We start from the raw sequence: 25738 nt of genomic DNA on the forward strand, positions 1-25738 counted from the left end.
GCAGTGCATGATAATTTGGAAGTTAATAGCAATAACTAAAGAAATGTAGAGGAGATGCCAAAGGAACCCCTATGGGCTTGTCTAGTAGCAATCCTCATATAAAAAATGGTACACACAGATAAAGAATCAAAATACTTGTACTATACAGATAATCAGAAAAAAAGTGTTAAAGAATATATAAAGAAAAATACGATTGCAAAAGAAAAAACAACTACAGAAGTGAAACAATAGTGAAAATGATCATTATGACAGAGGATAAATGTTGTGCTTTACTGGTCCAACAAAAATATTTACTTTGTCTCTGGAATAGAAATACTTTGGTGCTGTATATTATATGACCTTGCTTTTGAAATTGGATGAATTGGACTGTGAAAAAGTTGTCCTAAAAAAAGGCTGGATGAAAAATATTGGCTGACCTTGTATCCTAATGATGGATTTGGGAATTGAACTGAGCTGAACTGACTTTTAAAAAAGCACAACTATCATTAAAAGTGCTGCACTGTGAGTACAACACAACACAACACAACACAACACAACACAAAAACACATTACAAGAAACAAAATAAATAAAAGCAACTGACGGAGCATTCAGAAAGTATTCACACCCCCTTCAGTCTTTAAAGTTTTGTTATGTTGAAGCCTGATGCTATAGTCATTTAAATTCATTTTTATTCTCATTGATCTAATCTAAGTACCCCATAATGACAAAATGAAAAGAGAATTTTAGAAATGTTTGCAAATGTATTGAAATAAAAAAACTGAATTTTACACATTGAGAGAGGTATTCAGACCCTCTACTCAGTAGTTAGTTGGAGCACTTTTGGCAGTGATTACATCCTTGCTTCTTCTTTAATATGGCCCAACAAGCTTTGCTCACCTGGACTGGAGGATTCTCTGCCATTCTTCTTTGCAAATCTAGAGATGTTCAATAGGGTTCATATCAGGGCTTTGGCTGGGCCACTCTAGGACATTCACAGTTGTCCCTAAGCAGCTTCTGTGTCATCTTGGCTGTGTGCTTAGGCCCAATCTGAGATCCTGAGCACTTTGGAACAGGTTTTCATTGAGGATATCTCTGTTCTTTGTACATTGAGCTTTCCCTCAACCCCGACCAGTCTCGCAAGCCCTGCTTCTGAAAAACACCCCCACAGCATGATGCTGCCACCACAGTGCTTCACTGTTGGCATTGTATTGGGTCGGTGATGAGCAGCGCCTGCTTTCCTCCAGACATAACGTTTAGAATTGAGGCCAAACAGTTTAATCTTGGTTTCATCACACCAGAGAATCTTGTTTCCCACAGTCTGAGAGTCCTTCAGGAGCTTTTTTTGCAAACTCCAAGTGGACTTTCATTTGTTTTACACCGAGGAGAAGCTTCAGTCTAGCCACTCTGCCGTGAGGCCCAGATCAGTGGAGGGCTGCAGTGATGGCTGTCCTTCTAGAACTTTGTCCCATCTCCACACAGGATCCCTGGAGCCCTGGAGAGTGACTATCAGGCTCTTGGTCACCTATCTGACTAAGGCCCTTTTCCCTCAAATGCTCAGTTTGGCTGGATGACCAGCTCTTGGAAGAGTCCTGGTTGTGCCAAACTTCTCCCATTTGAGAATTATGGAGGCCTCTGTGCTCTTGGGAACCTTCAGAGCAGCGCAAATGTTTTTGTAGCTTTCCCTAGATTTGTTCTAATCTAACATAATTGGAACAAAAATAGCCCAGTTTTTTTAATGTTATGTTTATATCCTATTACAAATTAAAATGCATATCAGTTCCAAATATTGTTTATTGTTCCAGTAAACTACTAACAATTGGTAACAGTATCAGCCCTGACAAAATCAATACCGGTTAACTCCTAATTCATACCGCTGCAGATTTTAACCGACGTGGCTGGATAGTTTTGTTGAATGTTCAAGGAAACAAAGACAGATAGGCAGGTGCTCCTCAGCAGAAAGGTCCATGGGAAGCTGATGTGGATGCCTGAAATATTGTTACTGAAACTAGAGTAAACAGCAATGAAGTTCACCCAGAGCCTGTTCTTCTAGGAAAGTGATGAAACTCAAGCTCCTGTTTGCAGCTTATCATTGTTCCCTTAAATCTGTCAGTGGTTTCTGTTCAATTCTATAAAAGAGCAAAAGTTGTAAACTACTCTAAAGAAGTGAATTTATCCTTAGAGTTATGGTTAAATAGAGGTAGCATTCAAAACAGTACACTTTGTTTTTACCCCTGAAACAGACAAGAGATCTGTCTCAACAAATCCCAATCCAAGAAAACAATCTAACACTCCGTCTGCAAGAGATTGCTGTGGATTGTTGCAAGGTCGAATGGATTTATTAGGGGCTTTAGCATGTTATAGAGCTGGGGATGTGGAGTCTAAAATGGATTTATTGTGCCATCCCCATACTCTGTATCATACAGTGGCTTCCAACTGCTTACAGTATATCTTAAGGTTTTTTTTTTTGATAAGATTGACCATAGAAAATTAAGTCTTTATTATTTATACTGTCAATTATAATTATGGCTACCATGTAAAGGTCTATGGGTGTACTTGGAAGCAAATAACTGTGCCACTGACAGTGTTTGTGGTCCTGTGATGAGCTACTTGGGCGATATGTGGAAAAATGAAAAGTTTGAACTGACATGCCAGCGAGTTAGTGGCAGCAGAAGACAGGATTAATTGAAAGCTATCAATAAAAGTTTTGTGTTTGATGTGAAATATGCCAATAAAGGCACTTTATTGATATTTGTGCCAGAGAAAGTAGGCAGTATTTCTAATTTAATCAAAGTTTTCACTGCACGCTTTGCAGCATTCATGAAATAGAGCAGAGGCAGACATGCACAATGTGAGGTCTGCATATCATTTTAAATGATCAACAGTAATAGCATTTTCTGTCAGTCATTCCAAACCTTTGCAGACCTTGATAACTCTGTAATGCGAAATATTTGATCCATTTTATAACAGCAGATGATTCCTCATCATTTCTGCCAACTGTTGTAGAAATAGGAATCTGTCTTTTTGTTTTAATTGAGTTAAAATGTTGACAATTCTGTAACAGCAGGTGAGATGTCACTACAGTTGTACTAACAGCATCTGTATAAATCTCCACTTTGTTTCTTCTCTTTCCTGGCAGACATTAACTCGTTCCAGCAGACGTCAAAATGGATCGAGGACGTGAGAACAGAGAGAGGAAGTGATGTCATCATTATGCTTGTTGGCAATAAAACAGACCTGGCAGACAAAAGGTAAGTCATTGCTGAATCTGCTTGTTTGCATCTTAATTGCCTGCACGCCAGCATTGTTTTTTGTCTTTGCACCGAAGGAAACAAGATGTACCGTCTTTCCAGTTTTAACACAAAACATGCAGGAGAAAACCCAATAAAAACAAAATATAATAAAAACATCAGGCTGTCGCCACAGGCTCCCCTGCAGAGCAGATGATTTGATTAGCTGTTGGAACATCTTTCTGAATTAATCTGTATATTAATGAGACAGAACTGATTATCATTAGCCCGTTATAACTCCCTAATACTTTACCTTATGAATAAAATATCCGTTCCACCTCAGGTTAAATGACAGGTAAGGAAATGAATGTTTCCAACAATATATATCAAATATCTCAATGAATACAGTATGTGGTTATGTTAAAGGTTGTTTCAGTCAGTGTAGTGGAACATCAGCCTGCTCAGCAACTCTTTATCTTTGAAATGAGACAATCATGGCATGATGGGAAAATATTTTGCGATTTAGCTTCTGGTGACACTTTAGCAATCACGAATGGTGCTCAAAAGGTTTTTTTTAACATATATGTATGTATAGAGGTTGAAAAAATCTTCTGGAAATGCTAATGTAACAGAAAATCAGACAGAGCTGACAAATAGAAGGAAGGGAACAGTTTGAGAAACAGGGTCAAATTCATGTTTTCTTTTAAAGATTTGTTTTTGGGCCTCTGCGTGCCTTTTTTTGGATAGAGGAAGGACAGTGGATAGACTCGGAAACAGGGGAGAGAGTGGGGAGAGACATGCGGTAACGGGCCACAGGCCGGATTCAAACCCAGGCTGCCCGCGTACATGAGTAGTGCCTTAAATCACTCGACCATCTGCGCCCCGAAACAAGATCAAATAAAATGACCTGAAGCAGAAATATATAGAAGTGAAACAAGGGAAATAAGAGGAGAGCTAAACACCAGTGTTCCTTTGCATCCTGGAAAACCTGGAGAATAGCAGACCAGTTTCCAGTCATAGAAAGAATCAGACCATTTCCTCTTCTGTTTTTCCATCTGATTAAAAAACTATACTCAACAGGTAATATCAAAGAAGAAATTTAATAGGGCTGGGCGATATGGACAAAATTTCTTATCATATCTCAATATTTTTCAGCTCTGTGGTGATATATATATATATATATATCAGTTTTTTCTGTTATGAAATAACAAATGGTTGCCACAAATCAGAAAAATAAAATCTTTGATATTATTCTCGGGGAAAAATCAAACCTGGCTGATACCAACAGAAACATAAATGGATGGTAAATGGACTTGAACTTGTATAGTGCTTTTCCAATCACCTGACAACTCAATGCGCTTTTGCACCGCAGATCACAGCTACCCATTCACTCACATATGCATTCACTGATGGCAGAGGTTACAATAGAGAATTGGCCATCAGTATTAGCTAATCCTAATCCCCATTTACACGCCATTGACACAGTAGGAGGTAGGGCTGACAGCCTCAAGTCAATAGGTTGAGTAATTGGTCGATGACTTTATGTCTGACCAAAATCCAATTGGTCGAACAATCGCACGTGCTACTTTAATTGGAAGAATCCATTTTTTTGCAGGGGTGAGAAGGGAGATGTCATGTGTTTTTATTTTTTTCAGTTATCTAGTGTTACAAGATATAATTTACAAAAACCCCCAAAAATTATGAATATAACTATTCAAATACAATTTACTCATGCATTGAAGGGTAATTTATAACAGGTTAAATACCCAGAAAGTCAAAACAACGTCACTAGGACCCTCCCACCTCCCATTTTTGCAACCTCATCACGTTTTTTTGATTGTACTCACTAAGAGCTGTCCAGTATTCTGTACTCTGCATGTTATCCTTTTGTGTAGCTGAACCTTGCTCTAATTCTGAATCACCCATAGTCCTCATGTTGAGCTGTTTTTCATACTCTTCAATCCGATTTTTAAGTAGGGCTTTCTCTGCTCTTTCTTCCTCTAATTCGGATTCATAAGTCCTGATCTGTGACTGAGGAGAGCAAAGCCCGTGAAGCACGTTTGTACTCCGTTTCCCATTAATTGACAGCATGTCAAAAAAGTCAGTGGTGTGGCAACATTTTGTTAAAAAGGATTATTATTTTATTACAACATTCGGTGGTTATACTGAAAAAATTGTAAGATTTTTAAGTTAATTTTGGGCTCATTTTGAATTTTAATTAACACCTAAATGCACTGACTACATTGTCAGATTTAAGTTTGATGTAGAAATAACATTGGGCATGAAGGTGTTTTTTTTTTTTTTTTTTTTGGTCCATCCCACGCCCAATCCATTAATTGATGATCTTGTGTGATTTTAGTTGACCAAGTTTTTCTTTGGTTGACTACAGCCCTAGTAGTAGGAGCAAACTGGGGTTAAGTGTCTTGCCCAAGGACACATCAACGTGTGACTGCAGGAGTTGGGGATCAACCCACAACCTCCTGATTGTGAGACGATGACTACCTACTGAGACGCAGTCACCAAAAAACAAAGATAGATAGATTTCAATAATAGATATCAAAAGTTGCAGTCAAAATGCACTAACATCTGGAAAGTGGAGGAGCTATGGCATTAGATCCACTTTTTAAATGTTGCCAACATATTTGTGCAATTTAGACAATCAATGGAAGTTTTTGATTGGTCATGATGACAAAAATTTGCGTAGTATTTGACATCAAGGACGTCTGTTTTTGTTGCTGTGGTATCAAAAAGCTATCACTATGATTTGATTGGAAAAGAATATAAATGCTTCTTAAATTATGGGGAAAAAAGTATTCCCGATTAAGACCAAGCAATTACAGGAAATCATCTTGTGGTCAATAAGCATACACTGTTAGTGGTTCTTATTGTAAACATTATTTTTCAGGACTGCTATCTATTTTGTTTTTCCAAGTCAACATCAACATAAACTACATTGAGATGAATGATATGGCCTTACCGTATATCTCATTAGAAAATATTTCCATTCAGTTAATCTTAAAAACCTCATGCAAATCATCCAGCCTTAAGGGTAACCTTTATGAAATTATGCACGCACAATTTTTATTGCTATGATCAGAATTATATAACCTTAACAAAGCCAATAGATTGGCCAGAGTCCATGTCCGTCATCAAGCAGATCCATCTTGTAAAGCTTCAAGCTAAAGCACTTGTTCTAAGTCAGAGAATGGCTGGATCAATCAGCAGTGAGGTTTAGTTGTACTTAAAGCCTGTAAACAAATTTCTTTATTAAAATAAGAGCAAAGAACTAAGATGAAGGCTCTTCTTGCTAGAAGAGATGTTTTTGCTCTTCTATCAACAAGCTTCAGTGAGAGTTTAATTTACCAACTGGCTTGTATTATGAAGTTTACTCCTGGGATCGGCTACTACAACATCATATGTTTTGGCACTTTAATTGGCCTGTAATGAATGTGACAGATAGACCCTTAGTCTTTTTTCCATCCGAGCACTTTTTGAAAAGGTTCTGCCCTCCCCAAACACCGTCTTTAAGTGTTGCCCACATAGATATGAAATATATCCAATTAGAACTGCTTGATTACAGCAAAAATCATAATCACCACTGGGGATGTGTGTGGTTTCCCGATTAGACATATAGAAAATTAGCCACCACAAGATTACAAGCCATTTAATCTTATTATCTATCTTTTTTTTTTTTTTTTATAAACACAGACCTGGAATCCTGGTCAAATGTTTTTTTTTAAACTGTAATAAAACTCCCGCTACTAGTAGCTGCTGTAGCTTCAGTAAATGGCTGTGGCCTTCCTAGAGCTTTCCCCCAGCACTTCACATAAATGTAAGATGTAAATATGAGAAGCAAAGCCGTAAACATGTCAAGGGAAAAGGGCGGTATAACAGTATTTTTAATTACAAAATGGAAATAAAGTGGTATGTTGGCTATTAGGGGTTATACTCACACATAACTGCTCAACCAAAGTGATGAGTAACCGCAGTATTAATCTGCAGAGGAACAACGGCTGACTGAGCTAGCTGCTAATGTTAGCCACGCTCTACACAGCATATCAGGCTCACGTCATACTCGCTGACACAATGACCCTGTGTTTTCTCTGAGCATTTTCTCCTCTTTAGGCCAGACAGTTGAACACAACCTAAATGAGTGTCAGCCGAACAGGGAAATAGACACCTGGGAACATCCTTAATCACAATTATTCTGAGTGGTATTAAGACGATCATCAGAAAACACAACTACTCATTTATTTTACATCTGCAACCCATGCTCTTATCAAAATTACACACTGAACACTTTGAAAAAAATTTAAATGAAAATAAATAAGTGAAAAAGCATTTATGAATGAAAATAATGATATATAATGAAAATAATAAACAAAATTATTACTTTTACACTAAAGTTAGTACAAGAAATGCTGAAAGTTTAGGGGCTGGCTGCAGTTTCTGGATTGTTTCTCCGTGAATGTGTCAATAAAGGTTCAGAGCTGCCTGATCCAGCTCCAGGTTGCTTTAGTTTAGAGTTCCACTAGTAGAGCCTGCAGTGTTTCCTTAATATTGCTCTCCAAACTCCTGAGTAATAGGAGCCTTAAATAAGTCTTTATCTTATGATATGTCCTCATAAATGTTGCTGGTTGAGACAGTTTAAGCATGCACAGTGCTGAGTGAAATTACTTTGAAAATTTTGGCCTTAGAAGAAAGAAACAATTAAGTAAAAACTAGCGAACCCTTTCCCTTCAATTTACCAGCAATTTATCTAAAGTGCAATTTAGCAGAGTCTTAATAGGTTCAGGAGCTAAAGCTAAAGTAAATGTTCCATGGTATAGAAATAAGGCTATTAACTGCATTAGCATCACCTCAGCATCCTCTCCTAATTAGCTTCTTCTTCGAGGTAAATTAGCCTCAGTGCTGACTGTGTAAGACTGATAGGACTTTGTTTAAGTAGGTGCAGAAAATGAGTGCAGATTTTCTGTGCTCCAGTTTCTTGTCTGGACCAATCATCCTTATACATGATTTTAGGTTTTCTGCTTTTCTTATTGCAAAGGAAATTGAGGGTAACCATGTGTGACACTCCTCATGCAAACGCAGTTGCACATGCCAGAGAATGTTTCATTCATCCAAGAGATGATAAATGCTGCCGTCACCGCAGTGCTGTGATGTTACAGCAGCTGCTTTAAATAGCAGCAGTCATATTCAAATGACTTTTTTTTAATTCTGTATGTGATAATGAAGAAAAATACACCATAACAAGAAGAAAAAATAGTACGTGTGCATTATATGTCTGTGAATGATGAAGGACTTGACACCTGATCTGACAGCAGTGAGGCTTACATTGAAAAACAAAACGATAATCATCTGACATCTCAGTATGAGGAAAAGATGAAAGCGTGACAGGGAAGTTGTGCATTTATATCACAGACTAAAGGGGATTTTAATTAGGATGATGGTTTAGGCAACCAGTTTTCAAGTAAGTTCATTCAAACAAAATGAACAGCCTACTCTTTAAATTGTCATTTGTTACACCTGAACACACTACAAAAGACATTTCTTAAATTACTGTTAAAAGAGGCTTCTCAGTGATCATACACTGCTTTGTTCTCTGGCTCACTTGTATGGAAATTATTTACTTTTACAGAGATGTTACATAGGGTGCACAGATCCAGATTTATTGCCTTAGTTTTATTTTGTCATCAACAGCAATACTGTCGTTGATTTCATCATTATCATCCTCATTAGCCACAATATCACTGTCATCAATATTAAGTGCAGGGGTGGTTGTGGAAAAAAGCAAATATCACTAACCCTCGCAATCCAACATTAGTCATAAGCCAATCACATTTGTTTCTGCTACACAGTGCACTCAGACAGCAGGCTTATCGACCTCCATTGAAAGCATTAGAAGTTTTGATTATCCTTCAGCATTCAAACATTTCCTCAGCTATAACTTAGACCAAACACAAAAAGGCAAGTCTGATCCAAGGGGCTAGGCAGCGTGCTGATTGTTTGTCCAGATGAGCTAAGGAGGCAGGTCTTAGCAGGAGGTCAATTTCCACTCAGTCCTTATGGCTTCACTCTCTGGCATCTTTGACCTGTTTCTTGGTGGCTGTGGCCTGATCTTTAGAAATCATCTTGCCTTAGGTCAGCGATGCTGTTCCTTTATATTGTATTTAACTGTATCAGCATGGACACGCCCCGGCTTTGACATCTCTGGAGGAAAAGCAGAGATTTCATTTCTCTGATATGGTGTGTTTTGATTATCGGTTGCTCCGAGGAGCCCCTCTGTGTGTGAACTCTGTGTGTTTGCTGAATTGTTCACTCATGCGTGTTGGAGCTTCCACTGATGCTCAGTACTGAGGTGAGGTAAAGGATGCAGAGTTTAGATGCTGTTGAGTCCCTAGAGACTTGCATAAGGGAAATCTAGAGTGCATCAAACACCAGGCAGCATAAACCAAGTGCAGCCTGAAGTTCTGTGCACTGACACAAAGAAGCTCTGGGACTTTTGGAGATGTAGCGTTTAAGTCTGCGTGTTAACTGAGTGGGAAGTTAAGCTATTCTTTTCATGTTGTTGTTTTTTTTATACATTGCTACCACAGTATGTTGATACTTTCACGTTCTGATTTTAAGAGTTTCATTAGGAGTGAAAATCAGTTCCAATGAGTCACAGAACAATAAAGTAAAAATTCCAAATTTTGAGAAGAATTAAAGACCAACATTTGAATTGACTAAACAAAAAGGTTTATGAATCATTTAGTCTCACATTGAATTTTGGGTGCCAGCACTGGAATTCAATAGAATAATAATGATAATAATATCTTGAATTTATGTAGCACCTTTCAAGAAACCCAAGGATGCTTTACAAGAACACATAAGACATGGACAGGCTATGTGATGGATAGGATGAGTGTAAGTGAAGACAGTAGGCTGTGGTGAACAGGTGGCTCTTGAGACGATTTTTGAAGGTGTCCAAAGATGGCGCGCTACGAATGTCTGCAGGCAGAGTTTTCCAGAGGCTGGGTGCTGCAGTACTGAAGGCTCTGTCTCCATAGGTTCGGGGTTTGGTTTTGGGAATGGAAAGTAGGCCAGTGTCTGAAGACCGAAGGTTGCGGGATGGTGTGTATGGATGGGGGAGATCAGAACGGTATTGAGGAGCCAGGGCAGGATTTTGTTGTTGATGCAGGACCTGATAGGGAGCCAGTGAAGGTGCATGAGGGTCAGAATGATGTGTTGACAGGGTCTAGTGCGGGTGAGAACTCTAGCAGCAGAGCTTTGGACAAACTGGAGCCTGTCCAGGGTTTTGCTGGGTACCCCAGACAGGACTCCATTGCAGTAGAGCAGGAGGTTAGGAAGGTGTGAAATAGGGTTTCTGCCACAGGGTCTGGAAGTGATGGTCGGAGTCAGGAGATGTTCTTGAGGTGATAGAAAGCGGATTTGGTGACAGATTTTATGTGGGACTGGAGGGAGAAGGTGGAGTCCCGGATGACGCCCAGGTTTCAGACCTCGGAGGAAGGACAGATGGAGGTCCAGTCCACATCTAGCATGAGATCTCCTACCTTCCACAGCAGCACTTTGGGAGCCCCAACCATGAGCTCTGTTTTATTGCTGTTGAGGCTAAGTTGGTTAGATGTTATCCAAGCTTCGATGTCATGGAGGCAGTTTACCAGGGAGTGGGGAGGGAGCTGAGTGGATGGTTTAGTGCTGAGGTAGAGGTGGGTGTCGTCTGCATAGGAGTGGAAGCTGAGACTGCGTTTGTGAATACTGATAAAACAAACCTCACTCTGAAAGTTCACACAGATGTGGCCTTTATGTATAATAAACAGAGCAGTGAGGATGACAGGCTTACATAAGTGCAGGTTTATCACACACTTCAAGCTTTTTGGAGCACACCAGTCTGTTAACAGAGACTACAGTCTGCAGTGTTGTTCACACACTACAGACAAACTGAGTTACTACGGATGATTAAGGGAAGTCTTTGGTTCTTTTCTCTTCACCTATGTGTGCAACAGGTTGTTACCTCCGTCTTGCTGATCCCCAACTGCGCAGTTTTACCATGTGTGGTCCAAGTTCAGAGTGTTGGGTGTCCTTGCCTGATCCAGCTCCAGGTTGCTGGATGGGTCAGGCCGGTCTCTGGCTCAGGCAGAGACTTTTACCTCTAGCTCAGTTTTTGTCAGCTGATGGGTACGGACCCAGAGGTGGGTCGTGAAGCTGTTTTTATTGGGTCACAAATTTGTCTAAGACTCGTAAAAGTGTCTTTGTTCCATCATTTAAGTTTTTGATGGCAGAAAAAATTACAATGGCTTTGCAGATTTTTTCCCTGAATTATTTAAGAATTTTCCTTGTGAATTTACCCAGACTCATAGAAGATTTTCTCTATGGTATGAAGGTAAAGGTGTTTTCTTATGGCTTTTCCCAGGATACTTTTGGTACTCTTCTCTAGGACTTCTCCCCTAAATCTAAGACAATTTCACAAGGAACTAGGGACTGAGGAATTTTCAACTGAAGCGTCAGGAAATTTATGATTTTAGCTGTGATTTTACCCAAAAACTTTAAGAAATATTCATGATACTTTCCTGGAAATCTTCTTCTGTACTTGATATATTACATGTTAGTCTCTTTGTACTGTCAAATTCCTATCTTGGCTCCAAACAGAAATATCTTTTCAATAAATCTGATTGATTGACAAATATGACCAAAATTTGTGTCATGATTTGTCATTATGTAATCTGTGGTGGACCTGTTGAAAACCACTGTTCCAGTTCATATAGTGCAAGACAAATATATAAATGTATGTCAGGCTATCTGATTAAAGAGTTTTAGAAAATCCCAGTAAAAGGAAAAATAAAAAAAAAGGATTATTGTATTTGTTCACCTAATGCAGGCATTTCTCACCTTTGCCATACTTAGGACCCCCATACAACATTAATCTCTGGCAGGGACCCCGTGTTAAAAAGTTTTTTTTTGTAAATTCCTCGTACATTACAATTGAAAATATCAAAAACTAAACATAAGCTACAATTTTTCATATATTTCTTCATTTTTTTCACCACTTAATAATCATATTCTCTTATTTTAGTCTTTGAATATTAAGTAAACAACAGTCTTATCATTTCTGACTTTACAGTAACATTAGTGAAAGTAACAGTGAACATACAGTATGTTTGATAGAATTTTCTCTTGTTATTACTTCCGCCAAGGAGGTTATGTGATCGGCAGGGTTAGTTAGTTAGTTAGTTTGTTTGTTAGTTTGTTAGCAACATAACTCAAAAAGTTATGGACAGATTTTGATGAAATTTTCAGGAAATGTCAGAAATGGAATAAAGAAGAACTGATTAGATTTTGGGAGTGATCCGGATCACTGTCTGTATCCAGGAATTTTTTAAAGGATTCTTTACTATTGGGTGATAGGGCTAATGGCGGAGGTCTGCACTCTCCGAGTGCTTTTCTAGTTCATTATGATACATCTCTTGATGTTTGTTTTTTTTCCTTAATTAGAAGACTGGCATTAAAAAGAACACATGGCTTTTCATATGCATCCATGATTATAAAAATATAAAACAGTATTACTTGAAGTTAATTTCCCTCCTGCCTCCCTCCTTTCCATGGCTCCCCAGCACCCACTGTTGATCCTTCGCTTAGAAAATCACTGAGCTGATGTTTTTGATCCCCTCCACATATTTTCTCATATCTTGAAGACTAACTGTCAACGAGTTCTGATCACCAGTAATTGAAGTGAGTCCTGATGTCACATTACAGGACAGAACTGCTCTGTAGCTCTAAATACCAGGTGGCGTGCATGGATGTTTTTAAGGTGCCACATATTGCACATCTATTATGCAGTTTACTTGCTTACTGCCAGTCTGATGATGAATAAGCCTCAGTTATGTTAAAGTTGGAACTCAGACGCCTGCATCCAGAAATAGCCACCGCAGCTCTGGTGTAACTCTTGTCAGGTGGTGGTATTATGTAAATACATCTTCAGTGCAGTGTTTTCTGTTCTCACTGCAGAATGGATCCGTTTTCTCTTTCTTCTGTGCTGTGATAAAAGGAGAAGTTATTGATGAAGAGGAGGATCAAATAGATCGGATGTTCTGTGCTTGATGCTTTGCACAATAGGATGATATGGATATAGGAGGTTATGCCAGGACCGGGCAATACATCAAGTTTTTAGATTTATTGATTTATTTTCTATGGAGATACAGGAACAAGACAATGTTGTTTATATCAATATGGTTTATGCTGATTAAAAAAGAAAGATGCCAGGCCTAATGCTCGGTAAGATACAGTAATAACCACTGACGGTAAGATTCTTTATGACCATTAGAAAATCTATTTTAAAGTCAACCCAAACACCCCTCTCCCCTGCAACATTTTCCAGTTCCTCCTGAGGATTTCCAGGTGCTCCCAGGCCAGATGGGATATTTAATCCCTCTAGTGAGTTCTGGGTCTGCTTCGTGCCCAGAAGACCTCCACAGGAAGGCGCCCAGTAGGCATCCTGATCAGATTCCCAAAACACCTCAGCTCGGTCCTTTCGACATGAAGGAGCAGCGGCTCTACTTCGAGATCCTTCTTATCTCTCAGGCTGAGCCCAGCCGCCCTCCTAAGGAATCTCATTTCAACTGCCTGTACTCGCGACCTCATTCTTTTGGTCATTACCCACAGTTCATGACCATAGGTGAGGGTTGGGACATAGATTGACCCATTAATCAAAAGCTTTGCCTTTCAGCTCAGCTCCCCCTTCACCACAATGGTACGGTACAGCACCTGCAAATCTGCTGATGCTGCACCAATCCGCCCGTCAATCTCACAGTCCATTCTACCCTCACTCGTGAACAAGACCTCAAAATACTTGAGCTTCACTTGGGACAAAGACTCACTCCCCACCTGGGAGAAGCGGTCCACCGTTTTCCATGGAGGACCATGGCTTCAGACTTGGAGGTGCTTGTTCTCATATCAGCCGCTTCACACTCACCGGTAAACCACTCCAGAGCCTGCTGGAGGTCCCCAGCCAAGGGAGCTAACAGAACCACTTCATCTCAACAATGATTTCTAAGTTTGAAAAAACCTTTAACTTTATTCTGTGTACTCAGTGTATTCAGGTCAGTAAAGTTGTTTTGAACTTCCAGTTGTACCTTCTTAGGATTATTAAAAGGGCAGTCACTCAGTTTCACAATTCCATTTTCTAGATTCTATATCAGTCTTAAGTATTTATGACTTCTGGATTTTTTTCCCTTGCAAAAATGAATTGTGTGATCATAGTTATCTCCTTTTGTGACCAATGAAAGGGAAATCATTGGGTGGAACCGAGCCTGTCATAGCACCATAGCTTCTGTTTTTCACAAATTTACTTTAAAACCTGACGTGTTGAAACTGTCATAAACACTAGAGCAGACTACGGACGGGCTCATTGTTATCGACAAAATACAGCAATATGTTGCCTGCACAGAGCAAGATCTTGTGTTGTGTTCCTTTAACATTTAAGCCCCCTGATTTTTAGCTCTGCTAAAGGCTCAACTGCCAGTGCAAACAGGAGGGGGCTCCAAGGACATCTTTGATGCGTTCCACACTCCAATATGACGAATACAACAATTTTACCAAATTTTTACATTTTTTTATCTATTTTGAAAGTTTTCATAGCATGGAAGAGGAAGGGCCATTCTCCTAGATCATATTTTTCTGATGAGTCCAAAGATACTATCAGGCCTTGTGCATCAACGTCTTTTGCAAGTTGGATTATGTTCAAAAGTCTCCTGAAGAATTCCTTTCCTTAAAGCCTGTTTGGTCAGGTTTTACTAATGCTCATATCAGTGGTTCAAGCCTTGAGGTTAGAGCCTTGGCCAAAATGTTTGCATCAACATTAATGAACAATACAGGCCTGTAAGTGTATTTCCACCAAGCTAAAAAATATGGGTATTATGTATTTGGTCCAAATCCCCCAGCTCTAGATGTTGTACCAATAAGAGGTAATGAAGTAAAGAAGCTGTATTTGAGGCAGTCAGTGGACGGCTGAGATTTCCTCTCTGTTAAAGGAACAAAGAAAGACGGGTTACGTCATTGTTTCCCAACAGACCAGTCGCAGGTTGATTTAGAGAATCTAACGAACCTGCTGGCTGCGTGAGCTGTGGACTCAGCAGGACTGCACCGCTCTCTCTGTTTGTGTTAATGGATACCTGACACAGTCTTGGTTTCACAGGGAGAGCCACACAGTCACTGGCAGAGTCATTAAACTGTGCTGAAAATGGGCTGTTATTAATTTCCTGTTGGACAATGTAATTAATCACTCTCAGTCATTAGCTAATTAAGTCTGGTCTTTCCTTGCTAGTCTACAATAACAGAAGCTGCAACAACGGACATAAACTGTGTCTTTGTCAGGTGTTAATATGTGGAAATGAACCTCAGTTCCATGTGCGCAACAGTAAACACTCACAGTTTATTGCCTATGTGTGAATCTGCAGGTTTTTAATGATGATGTCTGTCTTTCAACAGGCAAATCACAATCGAAGAAGGTGAACAAAGGGCCAAAGAGCTGAGTGTCATGTTCATCGAGACCAGCGCCAAGACAGGTTACAACGTCAAACAGGTGAGTTAATCTATCAAAGATATTTCAGGTTTTTAATGACGGACCTCTGGCTGTTCTCTTTGAATGAAATTGACCAAGTGAACTGCAGAAGCTTAATTTCTAGATCAAGATAAAATACATGATGAAATAGCTTGATATTGGTGTTCAGTACTGCTGCTCAGAAGCTCCAGCCCACTTATATTTTTACAATGTTAGAAAAAAACATTTATGTGACACCAATGAGTTAAAACTTTGATGTGAAAATGTAAATTACCAATATGTCTGAGCTGTAAATGAAGACAGATGAAAATATTTTTAGATGAAATACAGGGTCAGACAGTATTTTATTTATTGATATACAGTAGCTGTTGATTTAAAAAGGCAATACATGTCAAGTTAAAAAAAAAGTCTGCAACATAAACCACCAACGGTAACTTACTTATTGAGTACAGAATAATCTATTCACATGTGTAGTCTAACAGCGTGTTCTAACAGCATGCAACCCAAACCAGCATGAGCGACAAGATTAGCTGTTCAGTTGTTTCCTATCAGACAGATTGGAGAAACCTGAGCTAAAGTTCAAGTGTAGTTGTAAAGGGTCTGAATACTTAAGCCAATGTGATAATTCAGTTTTGAATTATTCATAAATTTGTAAAAATGTCTAAAATTCTGTTTTCACTTTGTCATTATGGGTGTTAAAGGTATATTAATGGGAATAAAAAAGAATTTAAATGATTGTAGCATCAGGCTGCAACTGAATAAAGGGAAGGGGGTCTGAATACTTTCTCAATGCATTGCACTTCTATGCAACATTTGATTAGTTTTCCTTAGTATCAAGTAGAAATTTTTGGCTTTCAGATCCAACTGGAAGAGAGGCCAGACTAACAACAGTGACTTGTGTCTGAGCAGATGTTTGTGGAGGAAAACAATGACTGTCTGTTAAGTTAATCAGCAGAGAGATGAAGGGAAGCCATCTTGTGATAATCAGTGAATGGTGTTGCTGGCAGACGTCTCTCTCTCAGCTCACAGCAGCTCGGACAGAAGACGCATTTATTCACCTTATTTGGAGGCTTTAGATTTACAGCAAAATGACAGTAACAACACAAAGGACAAAGGTCATGGAGCTGCCTCCTAAGGCTGCACTGTTCACAATGTATGGCTGTGTCATCACTGCCCTCTGAAGCTTGTGTCATCAACTTTAAGTTTTATGAATAAACTTCCTGATATCTTAAGAAAAATTGGAAATGACCCATGTATTTTATGATCAAATTAACATTTTTAAGTTTTCAAGTTTTCAATTTGAAACTATCCCGAAAAATACAAAGAGTAATAAGCTTAAAAACACTATAATTTCTCCTTATAAGCCTCAAAATGACTTTGATTTTGATAATTCTCTGCAGTGTTTAAGTGAATGTGTTTGTCTGCCAATCAAGCAATATCAGTAATTTAATTAAGAGAGGAATTGATTTTATATCCTAACTAGCTGATGGATGTTACAGTGGTAGTGATAGTTTCTAATGGTTAACATCAGAGGGTTGATACTTGGGAAATCAATCATTTCTGATAACTGCATCATGACATAAGAATATTTTAAACGTGTCTGCAGCCAAAACATAATATTTAATGACTTCACCATGTAAAGCCAATCTGCAGACCAATTTCTCTGTATTTTTTTATTGTGAATGTTTATAAATGGCTTCATAGAAATTAAGAAAATGATTAGAGCTCTCAGCCTTAACATGTGAATATCCTTGAGATTTAGTTCATGTATTAACACATTAAATTCTCAAAGTACATTTAACCTGTGCTTATTTTGTTGTTTTAGGCATACAGTAATTAATCTACTGTAGCAGGCATCACTTGGATGCTGAGCATTGAAGCATCTTCCTAGCATGTTCCTGCTGAGTCATTTTGTTTGTGCTCTTCTGTATATTTCTAAATGTATTAGTTTTAAACACTGATTTAATAGATTAAGAATTTTGGAGCTGTCCCTTACCTCTAAGTCAATGCAGTGCTCATTTAGACTTCAAATCATAAGTTCCTGTAAAGTGAAATCCAAACTTTGTGTCTAAACACACTAGATAAGTTATTTTAGGGTTGCTGTAAACATGTCAAAACTAAGATCTATGTGTGACTGAATTTTGGCTTTAGACCACTGGAAAGTTCTTCACCACTTTCGTGGTGGGGTTTAATTTTGGTGGGGCAAATGTATGTCCAATGATATCCCAGAGCAGTTCCTCTAAATACAGTTTGTTGTTAGTGATTATCACTGCCTTCATTGAAAATTAACAGCCAGCTTATGCTGTGTTTTTGTTAATTGTAAGCTAAATTTGCAAAATCTACAGCCATAGTGGGCTACGGATCATAAAAAGCATAATAACAAGAGAGTTTTGAGACTTAAAACAGACTTCTGTGTCTCTGCTCTGGCACAGAGCCAGGCAGCTACGCTATGGCCGGTTCACTGTAAGTTGAGAGGGCAGGCCAATTGCTGAAGTACTTGTCTATTTTTCACTTGAACTAGGCGCAACAGTAACAAACATCTTACCTGCTTGAAGGTGTGTTTCAGTCCATATTTCTTTTGTCTTTAGTCCTGGATCATTAAAATAAGTAGACTGGGGCTTTGTCTCTCTCAAAGTGCAAACAATTTAATACCTCCTGTCTCTTAATATTCCAATGCTAACATTTAGTAAAGTAGACTTGTTCTGTTCTTGCCAAATCTGTCACAATAAAAGCCTCTAAAACTCATCATCATTTAAGACTTTTATTTTTAAGAGCAACATCAGGAAATGGAGTGTTTTCCGCAACAACCTAACAACTAAGACGTCTCATAAATGAGAGAAACAGAACTTCACATAACTCAGAAAATTAGTTATAAGGAATTCCTGAAGCGTTAAATACAGGATGGGAAAATTTAACTGGGAATGTTTAGCTCTAAACCTTCTGCCTTTCATGGCATAAATGTGATAGTTTCTCTGGTGACTTAAAAAAGAAAGCTGTAACATAGCAGCATAGAAAACAGATAAGTCCTCCATTCAGGTTGTTGCATTTTTCAATTTTGAGAGGATCATATATCCAGTGAGTGGGTCTGGCTTTGGCACACTCGACCAACACGCCTACACCATCCTAGGGCAGATTTTACTGCCTCATTTTTTTTTTTAATGATTTTAAAGCTTAATCTTGTAAACTTAGCAATGTTTTTCATGACTGAAATTTGGCCTGGTGGATCATAACACTGTTGCCTGTCATACATCAAACCTAAAATACATTTTTTTATCACTTTACAGTGACTTTACATTTAAGACGGTAAAGTACATTTCTTTGCATTTGTTTGATTCCCATGTTAAGTGAGTGGAAGGAGTTGCTTCACATTGTCAATTAGAATTTAAAAGTTTTCTTCTACTAATTATCGACAAAAATCCAGAAATGAATCATGACAAAAACTTAGACAATCCTAAAAGTAATTTATCTGCACAAATATACTCCAAACCTTGAAATGTTGCTTGTAGAAATCTGAAATATATTGAAACACAAGCTTTTTTTGTTTGTTTGTGTTTCACTGGCAAATATATTACTGCTAAAACATAGACAAAAATGTAAAGGAATCCTGTCCCGGCATTAGCAGTAGCTGCAGAAATGGAAACCTTACCTTCTCCCAGGCCATTTCCACTGACAGAGCTGGTGTAAGTCCCGCCCCTTCATGAGTTTTATTGGCCAGTGAGGGAGAAGTGACATGGAAAAGCATGGTGATGTTCCAAAAGTTGAACTGTTTTCAACTGAGAGCGTTGTGAGCGCTGCAACAAAAATCTTCTGATGCTGAGGGTGGTTTTGCTCTCAGGATGCGCTGAAAACTGTAATACATTGTTTGTGTATGGAAAATGAACGATCCAGCACAAAAAACATCAGCTGTAGACACAGGCCCTGAATGGGTTAATAATGACTTTATTAGATATTCTTTGTGTCATGTATAAAAAGGCACATTTTAGACAAATGATACCGAATAATTTTGGATGGATGGATGGATGATTTTTCTTACTATGTGTCTTTTTCTGTCTCTAATGTGTCCTGGTTTCTTTCTTTCAGCTGTTTCGGCGTGTGGCAGCTGCTCTTCCGGGAATGGAAAGTATTCAAGAACCAAACAAAGCTGGGAGTATCCTTTGACCCATTTACAGAGAATGATGAAAACAGCCTAGTTTTAAAATAACGTGAACAGATGATGCTCTCAGGAAATAATTTCTCATATTAATGTTGAGGTGATACCGCCACTTCTTGCTTACCTCTCAATTAAAGCAGGAGTGAAGTCTGCAGACTGGCACACATTGAAATAGGTGACAGCGACAATTAAATATGTTTTAGTGCAACACACCGACTAAAGGTTTTTCAGCTACAATGCATATTAACACAGGAAGGTATGCTGGTCAGTTGGTAGTAGGTGGTTGTGGTTGGTGATCAGATTTGCTCATTTGGACATGACTGTGCTAACAGGAACCTCATATCTGCTGCCGCCATCTGAGCATGTCACACTTCCACCTGTAAAACGTCTGTCAACAGCAACAGCTTTTACTTTTCACTCACCTAAAACATCTTAGCCCTAAGGAAGGAATATTTAATATGGGAAATATGAGGATATTACACCATTATTGAGAGCTTCTTAGACAGTTCTTAACTCTTTATGAGTTGCAAACAAACATAGTGCAGAATTTATTTGTTTTGACTTCAGTTCAGGAGCAATTCTGTGGAATAACTCAAAACACAGAGATGTGAGTGTTTGTATCTCATGTCAAATGAGATAAATGCAGCAGCTGAGACAGATTTGAGGCGTAATTTTCATCAGAGAGCCCTCAGGCTGTCTCAGCTCCTCTCAGACTACTGCAGTGATTCTCACATCTGTGAGTACAGCTGATATGGGAACAATAACGCAGCCTACTCTTCACTCAGGCATTTAACAACACATAATCTAAATACACTCGACTCTGATTGGTCTCTCTCATAGGAAGATTCTTGGACCATGTTTATGTCTGACTCGCTGTGCTGAGACTGAGAAACTGAGAAAAGTCAGATAGAGTCTGAACCTTTAAAACTTTCCTCTTGTGTAAAGGTTTAATGATTTTTATTCAAGGAGATATGTCAGTGTTTCCCAAAGAATTGCATTTGTCAAGGGCAGTAGAATTATGTATTATTTTCAGTTTTTCATTTATATTATTTGTGCTTAAGTCTTACTTTGATGGGTTAAAGATAATACAAATAATGAACAAAATAAAACTTTACAGAATGATGAAGGGTTCACCAAACTTACATTCCTTGCTGTAGGTCCTTTATCCCAGATCTCGTCTCTGAGCAAAAGATACAAATAAATGTGAAAAATATCAACCAAAATTATTATGGTTCAACCTACTCTGAACATTAAATGATGATCCTTGATGCCTGTCATATTCAATCCATATTATGAACTATGTGGTTAGAACTAAAGCTCACCCCACCAACACATTAAGACTTAGAGGGATTACACTAAATCATAATATCCCCCATAACATAAGCTTTATGCTGCTGTTAGCATCTAAATTGTATGCACGCCACTTGACATGGTCCACAAATACAGTGCCTATAAAAAGTACTCACCCTCTTGGATTTTTTACCTTTTATAAATCAATCATGGTCTATATAATATGGCTTTTTGGACAAAAAACTCTTTAATGTCAAAGTAATGTCAATTAGATAAAAATATGTAAGATAAAAAGTGATTGCATTAATATTTACCCCCTTCAACTCAGTATTTAGTAGATTCACCTTCACCTGCAATCACAGCACTGAGTCTGTGTGGATAGGTCCCAGTCAGGCTTGCACATCTTGATACTGCAATTTTATTCCACTCTTCTTTGCAGAACTACTCAGGTTCTGTCAGGTTGAACAGGGATCAGGCATGAAGGGCCCGTTTCAACTCCAGCCACAAAATCTTCACTGGATTAAGGTCTGGGCTTTGACTCTGCCACTCCAGAACTCTATTTCTGTGTAGCTTTCCCTGTTTGCTTCAGGTCATTGTCTTGCCGGTAAATAAATCTTCTACTTCTCTTGCAGACTGAAACAATTGTCCTCCAGGATTTTCCTTTATTTTGCCACATTCATTTTACACTCTACCTTTATAAGCCCTGCTGGACTGGCTGCCCTGAAGCATCTGCACACCATGATGCTGCTACTATCGTGCTTCACTGTGTGAATGGTGTGGTTGTGATGATGTGCAGCGGTTGGTGTGTGCCAAACATAGCGCTTTGTCTGCTGGCCAAAAAGCACCACTTTGGTCTCATCAGACCAAAGAACTTTCTTCCACTTAACCATGGAGTCTCCCACATGCCTTATGGCAAACTCTAGTTGAGATTTAATGAGTTTTCTTTGACAGTGGCTTTCTCTTTGCAGTCTCTCCCATCTCAGCTGCTGAAGCTTGTAACTCCTTTAGAGTAGTCATAAGTGTCTTGGTGGCCTCTCTCGCTAGTCTCCTTTTTGCATGGTCCTTCAGTTTGTGAGGACTGCCTTATCTAGGCAGACTGATACATAGCCCATATTCCTTCCATTTCTTGGTGATGGATTTAACTGAACTCTGGGGGATGCTCAGTGCTCTGGAATTTTTTTGGTATCCATCCCCTGACTTACACTTTTGAGTAACCTTTATGTCTGAGTTGCTTGGAGTATTCTTTTGTCTTCATGGTGTAGTGGTAGCCAGGTGTCTTTTTATGGTAATCACTTGAAACACACTGACTGCACTCAGGTGATCCACATTTCACTAATTGTGAGACTACTAGCACCAATTGTCTGGACCTCTGTTGAATTAGGTCGGTCACTTTAAAGGGGGAGAATATTTATGCACTCACTTATTTTACCTAACCTTTCATTGATTGACATTATTTGGAAATCTGTGTTCATTTTGACATTTGAAGAGGGGTTTTTTTTTTGTTTGTTTTTTTTCAAAAAAGCCAAATTATATTGTGAATTTATGATATAACTCCCTTAACTTCCCGCTCTGACATCAGCTAAACTGTGTTAAACACCAGTATTAGTCTTGGCCCTAATTTTAACAAATGGTGCCTCTCTAGTTATTTTCCTAAGTTGACTTATCTTCTTGCAAAGCATGATCTACCAGCTGTTGAAAAAATTAATAATTTTCCACATTAATCAATCCTGATATCATCCAGCACTAATGATCTTGTTTGTGAAGGTTGCTGTTTGCGTCTCGATCTAGATCTGTTGAAGTTTGTCTAATTAGAAAATATTAAATCACCAGCTCTAATACTGTCACTGTTCCTCCTCTGACAGCAGCAGTCCTTTGTATCCTCCTCAACACACAAAGCAATGTGCCATCTCTATGGTAACTGCAGGTGAAATATGAAATTGCTTTTGAGTTTAACCATGTGCATACAGAACTACAGCGAGTCCTTCAGAGTAAAGCCATCTCACAGTCTCTGTAGATTAACCCTGCAGCATTTATCTACTCAGACATAAACATAACTCAGCTGCTGACCTTGGTGTAGAGAAGGAATGCCTGTATTTGTCTCCCTCTGATTATAACACACTCATCATCCACTAAGGCACCCAGGGTTTGCAAACTGCTCGGCCTTAGTAATAAACCCACCGACCTCATAACCCTCTGAACTGTTCAGATCCCTCCACTGCTTTTTACCTCAGACATATTTCATGTTTATAAAGCATCACTCACATTTAGTCAATTACCTTTATCTCTCTTCCTGTTTTTTTTATTCCTCTCCTAATGAGTTTAATGGATGAGGGGGGAGCTGTGCGAGGTGGAGGTGCAGTGATGGATGGCAGGTGATGACAGTTTGTCAGCAGCTCTGTGCTTCTGCTGACATTGTCACTTAATAGAGCTGCTCCTCTTTTGTTATTGCTTTGTGAATAGTATTGATTAAACTCTGAGCAGGAGCGGAAATAGGCCAAGAGTTAGACACATACAAGTGCAAGTTATACGGCCTGGTATTGTCAGCTCAACTTTATTTGAAAGATTTCTGAACTCCAACTCTTTTCAACATCAACAGAAGTCAGAATATTTAGAATGGTAGTTTGTATGGTTGCATTATTTTAATTCTAAGGTTATATTGTGATTAAGGAATAGTTGTGATATAGTCTGTATAAATGTGATTTACTGTGTCTATACCTAGAAATGTTACATTGCCAAAAAAAGGTGAAAAAATGAGTTAGTACAAAAAACATCCAAAATCAATAACATATCCTTCAGTTCATAGAAATGTGATAGGAGGAGAAAGGTGAAAAAAACGAAATAACCTATGTATGAAGACAGCATCTGCAAATTTATATACAGGTGCAGCCTTAAAAAAAAAGTTATTTTTTGCTATTCAAAAAATTAAACTTCCATATAATCTTGATTCATCGTTGCAAAGTTAACATTTTCAAGACAATTTTTGTTTTAATCTTGATGATTACAGCTAACAGCTCATGAAAATTAAAAGTCCACTTGCAAAGGTTTCCTGAACATTCGGTCTCTCGCTCTGGTTCAGTACACACAACCAGAATCATGGGGAAGACTGCTGACTTGACAAATGTCCGGAAGTCAAACATCGACACCGTCCACATGGAGGGTAAGCCATAGATGGTCACTGTTGAGAGGGCAGGCTGACTTGGCACCTGCCCACAGTGAAGCCAGAACTACCAGAGACTGGTTTGCTGACTGTGGTGTTCTTGTATGGCCAACTGATCTGACCTGAACTCCATAGAGAATCTCTGGGGAACTGTCAAGAAGAAGATGTGAGCCACCAGACTCAACAATACAGAGAAGGTGAAGGCTGCTTTCAGAGCAACCTGGGCTTCATAACGGCCCAGCAGTGCCACAGACTGATTGGCTCCATGCCATGTTCCACTGATGCACTAATTTGTGCAGAAGAAGCACCAACCTAATACTAAGTGCATAAATGAGCATAATTTTCCGGAAGGTCAACATTTCCAGATTATAAATATATATATTTTTATTGTTGTTTTGTAATATTTTAAGATAGTGGATTTTTGATTTTCAGTGAACGGTAATCATCAAGATATCAACAAATAAGTTTTTAAATATTTCACTTTGTTGAGATGAATCCAGAAAATATGAAAGTTTAGCTTTTGAATGAAATCATTGTAAAAAATGAACTTTTCATTATATTCTGATTTTTTGAAATGCACTTGTGTAACTGAAAACATGTAAAAAAAACAACACAGAATCATTAGACAGTTTTCAAATTTTAAAACCCCAACTTCTTTACAATAATAGGTTAAAAAATCCAGCCCTACACAGTAAAACATGTTGTAGTATAAAACAGTCAGATTTTAAAAGGAAAAGTGGTAAAAATAAATCAATGCATGCATGAGCCTGTTTAGACTGGATGCATTGTCTTTGCGTTTGGATGATCTTGCCATTTTTACGAGATATGACCAATTCACTGAAATGTGAAATACATATGTGAAAAGCATACAATTTAAAAAAAAAAGTGATTTTAGCCTCTAGTTGCAGTTTAGCTGGGGTTTCCCTTAGAAACATAAGAAACAGCAGGTGATGCAAATAGGGAATCCTCTGTCAGTCAGACCATCTCATTTACGTTTGGTCTGAGCAGCCTGCAAAGGCTGGGTCATTTGTAGACTGCATCCTTTGAATGCTAAAGCCCCCAAAATGAGACACACCTACAGATTAAACATTAAAGAAGACGGTTTCAGGGGGAAAGTGAGGCAAAATCTGTGTAGGAAAGAGAACAAAGTATCACATTAGCTGTAATCTACATTTATTGAAGCACTGTGTCACAGGTTATAGGGTAAAGTTTTAGAAGTTTTATTGAGATATTCTATTAATATTGGACTTGTATCCTCCTAAAAGTCCTAGTAAACCTCTTCTCTGAAGAATTAGATCCAATAAAAGGAATGAAACTAGTAGATGAAGGAACATTCTTATATTCCACATCCAGAACAGAGGCTGTCAATGTTAGGGAC

At 38.5% G+C, this 25738-nt stretch overlaps 1 protein-coding gene across 3 annotated transcripts in view; it reads left to right on the top strand.

Moving 5' to 3' along the window:
• The window catches only part of rab6ba (RAB6B, member RAS oncogene family a), a 100944-nt gene that overhangs the window by 66842 nt on the left and 8364 nt on the right, over positions 1–25738 (top strand). For all 3 annotated transcript variants that reach the window (XM_041792062.1, XM_041792063.1, XM_041792064.1), the window contains exons 5-7: positions 3117–3228; positions 15691–15784; positions 19844–19910. In XM_041792062.1, coding sequence (XP_041647996.1) covers positions 3117–3228; positions 15691–15784; positions 19844–19910 — 273 coding nt within the window. The remainder of the gene's footprint in view (positions 1–3116; positions 3229–15690; positions 15785–19843; positions 19911–25738) is intronic.

The sequence above is a fragment of the Cheilinus undulatus genome, linkage group 7 (genome assembly GCF_018320785.1).
Source record: "Cheilinus undulatus linkage group 7, ASM1832078v1, whole genome shotgun sequence".
Classification (NCBI taxonomy): domain Eukaryota; kingdom Metazoa; phylum Chordata; class Actinopteri; order Labriformes; family Labridae; genus Cheilinus; species Cheilinus undulatus.